An 11,527-nucleotide genomic window follows, 5' to 3' on the forward strand; every position below is an offset into this window, starting at 1 on the left:
GTCCGTATTGCCCAGCGACAGCCCCGAAACCTGAAGGATCTGGAGAAGATCTGTAGGGAGGAGTGGGCCAAAATCCCTGCTGCAGTGTGTGCAAACCTAGTCAAGAACTACAGGAAACGTATGATCTCTGTAATTGCAAACAAAGGTTTCTGTACCAAATATTAAGTTCTGCTTTTCTGATGTATCAAATACTTATGTCATGCAATAAAATGCAAATTAATTACTTAAAAATCATACAATGTGATTTTCGTGATTTTTGTTTTAGATTCCGTCTCTCATAGTTGAAGTGTACCTATGATAAAAATTACGGACCTCTACATGCTTTGTAAGTAGGAAAACCTGCAAAATCGGCAGTGTATCAAATACTTGTTCTCCCCACTGTATATATATGCCACTCAGAAAGCATGCAGGGTATTATTTTAAGGTCATTATGGTAAGATCATAAAATTAACCGTATGAAATAAAGATGCGAGGAATTTTAAGCAGGGATTTTACTACTGAGGAAGTCGTGTGACTAATTTGGACGAAGGACTGTCTAGATATATACCTTATTCATGACTGACCCCATCCGATCTACAACCCATATAAAGTATGCTATTATGGACCCTCCTAATTTCTACCCTACTCAGTGATATTCTGATATAACAATGTAATATTTAAGTCAGGAACTATTGACTGCCACAGACTGACTATCCTAAGGCTTTGTGAACTTTTGAGTGCACGTACTTTAATATGCAAAATAAACAGGTTACTATACAATACATTGTCCTGACTGACACTACTGTATCCATCACTAATATCCATCCACATCTTAACAACTGCCAAATACATCACATTTTATTGGTCTGGAAATGTACCATTTGAATGGTCGGAAAGTGACTTTTGTAAAACTGTGTTGTCTGTCACCTGAAAAAACGTTTTTTTTCTTTTTTTTATGACTTGAAAAGTGATTAAAGAGTGGGTCCAGGGTGTTTGTCAGATGTGTTGTTGTGGTTATAGTGAGCTGTTTGTCAAATGGCATCCTACTCCTCATACTGTATAGTGCACTACTTTTGACCAGGGCCCATAGACCTCAGGGCCCATAAACCTCAGGGCCCATAGAGCTCGGGGTCCATAGACCTCGGGGTCCATAGAGCTCGGGGCTCATAGAGCTCGGGGCCCATAGAGCTCGGGGCCCATAGAGCTCGGGGCCCATAGAGCTCGGGGCCCATAGAGCTCGGGGCCCATAGAGCTCGGGGCCCATAGAGCTCGGGGCCCATAGAGCTCGGGGCCCATAGAGCTCGGGGTCCATAGAGCTCGGGGTCCATAGAGCTCGGGGCCCATAGAGCTCGGGGCCCATAGAGCTCGGGGTCCATAGAGCTCGGGGCCCATAGAGCTCGGGGTCCATGGAGCTCGGGGCCCATAGAGCTCGGGGCCCATAGAGCTCAGGGCCTACAGGGTTCAGGTCAAAAGTAGTGCACTACATGGGGAATAAGTATGGTGCCATTTGGGGGACACAATTCATGTTGAAGTAGATGCTTTCCGTCAGAGCTCTGGCCCTGTATCTCTCCTTCGCCCTAAAAGCAACTCTAATGTTTTCTATTGAAGTTTGTAAAATAAGCGCTTTGAAATAAAAGAACAAATGATATGTCATACTCTAGCCTGCTCTGAAAATGTTTAAAAATGTAATTTCGATGAAAGAAAGCTTGCATTACATTACCCCGTTGATTAAAGATTTTATTACTGAGAATTGTTGTTTTTTTCATGTCAATTGACTTCTTTACTTCTTGTGTGTCCCAAATGGCACCCTAATTCTCTTCATAGCGCACTACTTTTGACTAGAGCACTATGGCCCCTGGTCAAAAGTAGTGCACTATGTAGGGAATAGGGTGCCATTTGGGTTGCTGGCCATTGATTAAGCCTTGTGTTTTGATTGTGTAACTGAAGGTCAGGGCTGTAGTTGATCCCTGGACTAGTGGGCCTCATCTTTACAAGCATTTCGCTACACTCGCAATAACATTTGCCAACCATTTGTATGTGACCAATAAAATTTGATTTGAAAATGTTTTATTTGATTTCATCCTACACCAGTAGACCTCATCCAGTAGACCTCATCCTATACTAGTAGACCTCATCCTACACTAGTAGACCTCATCCTACACTAGTAGACCTCATCCTACACTAGTAGACCTCATCCTACACTAGTAGACCTCATCCTACGCTAGTAGACCTCATCCTACACTAGTAGACCTCATTCTACACTAGTAGACCTCTTTCTACAATAGTAGACCTCATCCTACACTAGTAGACCTCATCCTACACTAGTATACCTCATCCTACACCAGTAGACCTCATCCTACACTAGTAGACCTCTTTCTACAATAGTAGACCTCATCCTATACTAGTAGACCTCATCCTACACTAGTAGACCTCATCCTACACTAGTAGACCTCATCCTACACTAGTAGTCCTCATCCTATACTAGTAGACCTCATCCTACACTAGTAGACATCATGCTACACTAGTAGACCTCATTCTACACTAGTAGACCTCATCCTACACTAGTAGTCCTCATCCTGCACTAGTAGTCCTCATCCTATACTAGTAGTCCTCATCCTATACTAGTAGACCTCATCCTACACTAGTAGACCTCTTTCTACAATAGTAGACATCATCCTACACTAGTAGACCTCATCCTACACTAGTAGACCTCATCCTACACTAGTAGACCTCATCCTACACTAGTAGACCTCATCCTATAATAGTAGACCTCATCCTATAATAGTAGACCTCGTCCTGCACTAGTAGACCTCATCCTATACTAGTAGACCTCATCCTGCACTAGTAGCCCTCCTCCTACACTAGTAGACCTCATCCTGCACTAGTAGACCTCATCCTACACTCGTAGACCTCGTATACTAGTAGACCTCATCCTACACTCGTAGACCTCGTATACTAGTAGACCTCATCCTACACCAGTAGACCTCATCCTGCACCAGTAGACCTCATCCTATACTAGTAGACATCATCCTATACTAGTAGACCTCATCCTATACTAGTAGACCTCATCCTATACTAGTAGACCTCATCCTACACTAGTAGACCTCATCCTATACTAGTAGACCTCATCCTATACTAGTAGACCTCATCCTATACTAGTAGACCTCATCCTACACTAGTACACCTCATCCTGCACTAGTAGACCTCATCCTATACTAGTAGACCTCATCCAATACTAGTAGACCTCATCCTATACTAGTAGACCTCATCCTACAATAGTAGACCTCATCCTACACCAGCATCAAATAAAATAAAATGTATTCATAAAGCCCTTCTTACATCAGCTGATATCTCAAAGTGCTGTACAGAAACCCAGCCTAAAACCCCAAACAGCAAGCAATGCAGGTGTAGAAGCACGGTGGCTAGGAAAAAGTCCCTAGAAAGGCCAAAACCTAGGAAGAAACCTAGAGAGGAACCAGGCTATGAGGGGTGGCCAGTCCTGTCATTTTTCTTAACACGTTTAGCTTGTTCAAAACACACTCTTTACCAAAGTAGTCTTGTACCTATTGTAGTTCTTGCCACTACAGACCAACAGGGATTTCAGTGAAAATATAATCTCAATCTAAAATTGATGGGACTGTTGATTTAAAATGTTATGCTATGGATGCAACTGTGTTTAGATTCACTAACAGTAGAACATTCATTGTTCACCAATACATTATTACCACTTTATAATGCAATATGGGAACGTTGCTTGAATCAATCATGTATTGTGCGTGTGATCAATTCTAAGGCGGGCTTTTAATTGACGAGCCAATAAGAAGTTATCAGAGGGATAGGGTTAGCCAATGAGAGGCAGGGAGTACGTGGTCAGTAGGAGACGTTAGCTGCGTGGCTGTGAAATCGTTTCAGCTTGCTTCGGTCACGGATGTGGTGAGATAAGGAGCCACCCGGTGGAATATGCAGAAGCGTTAGGGAATAACCGAACTGGATAGGCTCTATCGACAAAAATATATTGAAATATAGGCTAGGTTTTACACTTATTCATATGCTGAGGTCGTTATCATAGCAGTTTTTTTCGTTATTGTTTAAAACAAAAAAAAAATACAATTAAGAACAAATAATGTCTCAAACAGTGAGAAGAAACGGGTCTCCGACATCGAGCTGTTTGTCTATGCCAAGCAGCGAAACCGGTGGTGGAGTCGGCGCTACAACTGGCGGCTCGGGAGCTTCGGGAGGCAGTTCAGGAATCAGTGTGTTCAGTCGCCTCCTGCCCATGAGAGCGACGGTTCCGTTCCAGCTGAAACCGCAGATACAGCCCCCCCTGCTGACCAGGTCTGTGCAGGGTACCGCTAGTGGAGGCAGCAGCCCCTCGCCCACCAACACCGGGGACGGTAAATTCCACACTAGTGGATGCAACGCCAGCGAAGCACCTGAAACGCGCACGTCGACGTCATTGAGTCGCAGCCCCACTCGTGCTGTTGTCAACTCATCATCAACAGCTGTTGTTCTGGTCTCCTCGCCAGCCACCACCCCTCTGTCTTCTCTGTCACCTCTGTCTCCTTCCATCGGCTATGCCTCCGGCGCGGTGGGACAGGCCGGGACAGGGACACCCTCCTCCCCATCCGCTAGAGCCAGCCCCCTCGCCAACACCACCGTGTCTGGTCACTCTGTTGCTGCATCGGTGTCCAACGCTGTCACATCCCGAGCCGCTCAAACACAATCCCCCCTCGCTCCCGTAGCAGCGTCACCTCCACCACATGTAACTTTCCCAGTGATCTCACCCGCACCTCACGTCAATATTCACACCTACGGATCTAGTAGTTTCAGTCGGGGTGTCCCCCCTGTTTACACCGCAGACGGCTCCCTCTGCTACTCCCCCACCCAGCAGCTACCCTGGCCGTCAGACTACCCGATCCTGACGACCGCTCAACAGCGACAGCCTTTCTCAGCTTCTTCTCCGTCTTCGTTCTCTTTGTCATCTTCTGGTGGTCAGCAGGGCAGAGCGGTGGCCGTGGCCGCGCCACAGCGCTGGACCCCCGAACAAAACCGATTGTCTCCTGAGAGAGTCAGCCCCAGCTCGCCAGATGGAGGTAAAGTTTACATCGTTTAAAGCATTTGCGTCGTGAACGGCACTTCATACATTCTCCAGGTTGTTCTGTTGTTCTGTCTGTACCCAGATACATATTGACAAACACTCTGTTCATGCCACTTCAATAAAGAAGTTACTTTTTCATAGCAGGTTAGGAGAACTTATACAGCAGGTTGGGAGACTGAGGTTAAGGTTAGGAAAAGGGTTAAGGTTAGCGAAGATGTTCTCCTAACCTGCTACGAAAATCACTTTGTAGGAAAGTGGTGTGAAAAGAGTGTGTCCCCTTTACATATCTATAACTCCAGTATCCCTGAACATTGTATTGGCACTGTCCCTGTATATAACTACTGACCCTGTATATAGCTACTGACCCTGGAACTGACCCTGTATATAACTACTGACCCTGGAACTGACCCTGTATATAGCTACTGACCCTGTATATAGCTACTGACCCTGGCACTGACCCTGTATATAACTACTGACCCTGGAACTGTCCCTGTATATAGCTACTGACCCTGGAACTGACCCTGTATATAACTACTGACCCTGGAACTGACCCTGTATATAGCTACTGACCCTGTATATAGCTACTGACCCTGTATATAGCTACTGACCCTGTATATAGCTACTGACCCTGGAACTGACCCTGTATATAACTACTGACCCTGGAACTGACCCTGTATATAGCTACTGACCCTGTATATAGCTACTGACCCTGTAGATAGCTACTGACCCTGTATATAGCTACTGACCCTGGAACTGACCCTGTATATAGCTACTGACCCTGTATATAGCTACTGACCCTGTATATAACTACTGACCCTGTATATAACTACTGACCCTGGAACTGACCCTGTATATAGCTACTGACCCTGGAACTGACCCTGTATATAGCTACTGACCCTGTATATAGCTACTGACCCATTATATAGCTACTGACCCTGTATATAGCTACTGACCCTGGAACTGACCCTGTATATAGCTACTGACCCTGGAACTGACCCTGTATATAGCTACTGACCCTGGAACTGACCCTGTATATAGCTACTGACCCTGGAACTGACCCTGTATATAGCTACTGACCCTGTATATAGCTACTGACCCATTATATAGCTACTGACCCTGTATATAGCTACTGACCCTGTATATAACTACTGACCCTGTATATAGCTACTGACCCTGGAACTGACCCTGTATATAGCTACTGACCCTGTATATAGCTACTGACCCTGTATATAGCTACTGACCCTGTATATAGCTACTGACCCATTATATAGCTACTGACCCTGTAGATAGCTACTGACCCTGTATATACCTACTGACCGTGTAGATAGCTACTGACCCTGTATATAGCTACTGACCCTGTATATAGATACTGACCCATTATATAGCTACTGACCCTGTAGATAGCTACTGACCCTGTATATAGCTACTGACCCTGGAACTGACCCTGTATATAGCTACTGACCCTGTATATAGCTACTGACCCTGTATATAGCTACTGACCCTGTATATAGCTACTGACCCATTATATAGCTACTGACCCTGTAGATAGCTACTGACCCTGTATATACCTACTGACCCTGTAGATAGCTACTGACCCTGTAGATAGCTACTGACCCTGTATATAGCTACTGACCCTGTATATAGCTACTGACCCATTATATAGCTACTGACCCTGTAGATAGCTACTGACCCTGTATATAGCTACTGACCCTGTATATAGCTACTGACCCTGTATATAGCTACTGACCCTGTATATAGCTACTGACCCTGTATATAGCTACTGACCCATTATATAGCTACTGACCCTGTATATAGCTACTGACCCTGTATATAGCTACTGACCCTGTATATAGCTACTGACCCATTATATAGCTACTGACCCTGTAGATAGCTACTGACCCTGTATATAGCTACTGACCCTGGAACTGACCCTGTATATAGCTACTGACCCTGTATATAGCTACTGACCCTGTATATAGCTACTGACCCTGTATATAGCTACTGACCCTGTATATAGCTACTGACCCTGTATATAGATACTGACACTGGAACTGACCCTGTATATAGCTACTGACCCTGTATATAACTACTGACCCTGTATATAACTACTGACCCTGTATATAACTACTGACCCTGTATATAACTACTGACCCTGGAACTGACCCTGTATATAGCTACTGACCCTGTATATAGCTACTGACCCTGTATATAACTACTGACCCTGGAACTGACCCTGTATATAGCTACTGACCCTGGAACTGACCCTGTATATAGCTACTGACCCTGTATATAGCTACTGACCCTGGCACTGACCCTGTATATAACTACTGACCCTGGAACTGTCCCTGTATATAGCTACTGACCCTGGAACTGACCCTGTATATAACTACTGACCCTGGAACTGACCCTGTATATAGCTACTGACCCTGTATATAGCTACTGACCCTGTATATAGCTACTGACCCTGTATATAGCTACTGACCCTGGAACTGACCCTGTATATAACTACTGACCCTGGAACTGACCCTGTATATAGCTACTGACCCTGTATATAGCTACTGACCCTGTAGATAGCTACTGACCCTGTATATAGCTACTGACCCTGGAACTGACCCTGTATATAGCTACTGACCCTGTATATAGCTACTGACCCTGTATATAACTACTGACCCTGTATATAACTACTGACCCTGGAACTGACCCTGTATATAGCTACTGACCCTGGAACTGACCCTGTATATAGCTACTGACCCTGTATATAGCTACTGACCCTGTATATAACTACTGACCCTGTATATAGCTACTGACCCTGGAACTGACCCTGTATATAGCTACTGACCCTGTATATAGCTACTGACCCTGTATATAACTACTGACCCTGTATATAGCTACTGACCCTGGAACTGACCCTGTATATAGCTACTGACCCTGTATATAGCTACTGACCCTGTATATAGCTACTGACCCTGTATATAGCTACTGACCCATTATATAGCTACTGACCCTGTAGATAGCTACTGACCCTGTATATACCTACTGACCGTGTAGATAGCTACTGACCCTGTATATAGCTACTGACCCTGTATATAGATACTGACCCATTATATAGCTACTGACCCTGTAGATAGCTACTGACCCTGTATATAGCTACTGACCCTGGAACTGACCCTGTATATAGCTACTGACCCTGTATATAGCTACTGACCCTGTATATAGCTACTGACCCTGTATATAGCTACTGACCCATTATATAGCTACTGACCCTGTAGATAGCTACTGACCCTGTATATACCTACTGACCCTGTAGATAGCTACTGACCCTGTAGATAGCTACTGACCCTGTATATAGCTACTGACCCTGTATATAGCTACTGACCCATTATATAGCTACTGACCCTGTAGATAGCTACTGACCCTGTATATAGCTACTGACCCTGTATATAGCTACTGACCCTGTATATAGCTACTGACCCTGTATATAGCTACTGACCCTGTATATAGCTACTGACCCATTATATAGCTACTGACCCTGTATATAGCTACTGACCCTGTATATAGCTACTGACCCTGTATATAGCTACTGACCCATTATATAGCTACTGACCCTGTAGATAGCTACTGACCCTGTATATAGCTACTGACCCTGGAACTGACCCTGTATATAGCTACTGACCCTGTATATAGCTACTGACCCTGTATATAGCTACTGACCCTGTATATAGCTACTGACCCTGTATATAGATACTGACACTGGAACTGACCCTGTATATAGCTACTGACCCTGTATATAACTACTGACCCTGTATATAACTACTGACCCTGTATATAACTACTGACCCTGTATATAACTACTGACCCTGGAACTGACCCTGTATATAGCTACTGACCCTGTATATAGCTACTGACACTGTATATAACTACTGACCCTGGAACTGACCCTGTATATAGCTACTGACCCTGGAACTGACCCTGTATATAGCTACTGACCCTGTATATAGCTACTGACCCTGGCACTGACCCTGTATATACAGTGGGGCAAAAAAGTATTTAGTCAGCCACCAATTGTGCAAGTTCTCCCACTTAAAAAGATGAGAGAGGCCTGTAATTTTCATCATAGGTACACTTCAACTATGACAGACAAAATGAGGGGGAAAAAATCCAGAAAATCACATTGTAGGATTTTTTATGAATTTATTTGCAAATTATGGTGGAAAATAAGTATTTGATCACCTACAAACAAGCAAGATTTCTGGCTCTCACAGACCTGTAACTTCTTCTTTAAGAGGCTCCTCTGTCTTCCACTCGTTACCTATTTTTATGGCACCTGTTTGAACTTGTTATCAGTATAAAAGACACCTGTCCACAACCTCAAACAGTCACACTCCAAACTCCACTATGGCCAAGACCAAAGAGCTGTCAAAGGACACCAGAAACAAAGTTGTAGACCTGCACCAGGCTGGGAAGACTGAATCTGCAATAGGTAAGCAGCTTGGTTTGAAGAAATCAACTGTGGGAGCAATTATTAGGAAATGGAAGACATACAAGACCACTGATAATCTCCCTCGAACTGGGGCTCCACGCAAGATCTCACCCCGTGGGGTCAAAATGATCACAAGAACGGTGAGCAAAAATCCCAGAACCACACGGGGGGACCTAGTGAATGACCTGCAGAGAGCTGGGACCAAAGTAACAAAGCCTACCATCAGTAACACACTACGCCGCCAGGGACTCAAATCCTGCAGTGCCAGACGTGTCCCCCTGCTTAAGCCAGTACATGTCCAGGCCCATCTGAAGTTTGCTAGAGAGCATTTGGATGATCAGAAGAAGATTGGGAGAATGTCATATGGTCAGATGAAACCAAAATAGAACTTTTTGGTAAAAACTCAACTCGTCGTGTTTGGAGGACAAAGAATGCTGAGTTGCATCCAAAGAACACCATACCTACTGTGAAGCATGGGGGTGGAAACATCATGCTTTGGGGCTGGTTTTCTGCAAAGGGACCAGGACGACTGATCCGTGTAAAGGAAAGATTGAATGGGGCCATGTATCGTGAGATTTTGAGTGAAAACCTCCTTCAATCAGCAAGGGCATTGAAGATGAAACGTGGCTGGGTCTTTCAGCATGACAATGATCCCAAACACACTGCCCGGGCAACGAAGGAGTGGCTTCGTAAGAAGCATTTCAAGGTCCTGGAGTGGCCTAGCCAGTCTCCAGATCTCAACCCCATAGAAAATCTTTGGAGGGAGTTGAAAGTCCGTGTTGCCCAGCAACAGCCCCAAAACATCACTGCTCTAGAGGAGATCTGCATGGAGGAATGGGCCAAAATACCAGCAACAGTGTGTGAAAACCTTGTGAAGACTTACAGAAAACGTTTGACCTCTGTCATTGCCAACAAAGGGTATATAACAAAGTATTGAGAAACTTTTGTTATTGACCAAATACTTTCTTTCCACCATAATTTGCAAATAAATTCATTAAAAATCCTACAATGTGATTTTCTGGATTTTTTTTTCTCATTTTGTCTGTCATAGTTGAAGTGTACCTATGACGAAAATTACAGGCCTCTCTCATCTTTTTAAGTGGGAGAACTTGCACAATTGGTGGCTGACTAAATACTTTTTTGCCCCACTGTAGATAAGAAAACCTTAGGCCAAGCCCCAGAGAGATAGAGAGAAATACAGTGCATTCATAAAGTATTCAGACCCCTTAACTTTTTCCACATTTTTTTATGTTACAGCCTAATTCTAAAATCAATTAAATTTAATAAAACATTCTCATCAATCTACACACAATAACTCATAATGACAAAGCAAAAACAGATTTTTAGAAATTTTTGCTAATTTATTATAAATAGAAACAGATACCTTATTTACAGAAGTATTCAGACCCTTTGCTATGAGACTTGAAATTGAGCTCAGGTGCATCCTGTTTCCATTGATCATCCTTGAGATGTTTCTACAACTTGATTGGAGTCCACCTGTGATAAATTCAATTAATTGGGCATGATTTAGAAAGGCACACACCTGTCTATATAAAGGTCCCACAGTTGACAGTGCATGTCAGAGCAAAAACCAAACCAAGGAATTGTCCGTAGAGCTCCGAGACAGGATTGTGTCGAGGCACAGATCTGGGGAAGGGTACAAAAATATGTCTGCGGTATTGAAGGTCCCCAAGAACACAGTGGCCTCCATCATTCTTAAATGGAAGAAGTTTGGAGCCACCAAGACTCTTCCTAGAGCTGGACGCCCGGCCAAACTGAGCAGTCGGGGGAGAAGGGCCCAGAAGTTCCTCTGTGGACAACCATCGATGTAGCCAAAGGTGATTCAACAACGTACTGAGTAAAGGATCTGAATACTTTTTATAATTATTTTAAATACATAAAAAAATATTTATAAAAAAACAGTTTTTGCTTTGTCATCATGGGTATTGTGTGTAGATTGAGGTAAAAAA

At 43.9% G+C, this 11,527-nt stretch overlaps 1 protein-coding gene across 2 annotated transcripts in view; it reads left to right on the plus strand.

The window, feature by feature from the left end:
• The first annotated feature begins 3,889 nt into the window (after nucleotides 1–3,889).
• The window catches only part of LOC139538541 (protein FAM117B-like), a 103,816-nt gene continuing 96,178 nt past the window's right edge, over nucleotides 3,890–11,527 (plus strand). For both annotated transcript variants that reach the window (XR_011667755.1, XM_071340695.1), the window contains exon 1: nucleotides 3,890–5,072. Coding sequence is in view for 1 of the 2 variants with exons in the window: in XM_071340695.1 (XP_071196796.1) it covers nucleotides 4,103–5,072 (970 nt within the window). In the remaining variant the exon portion in view is untranslated. The remainder of the gene's footprint in view (nucleotides 5,073–11,527) is intronic.

This window comes from Salvelinus alpinus, chromosome 14 (assembly GCF_045679555.1).
Source record: "Salvelinus alpinus chromosome 14, SLU_Salpinus.1, whole genome shotgun sequence".
Lineage (NCBI taxonomy): Eukaryota > Metazoa > Chordata > Actinopteri > Salmoniformes > Salmonidae > Salvelinus > Salvelinus alpinus.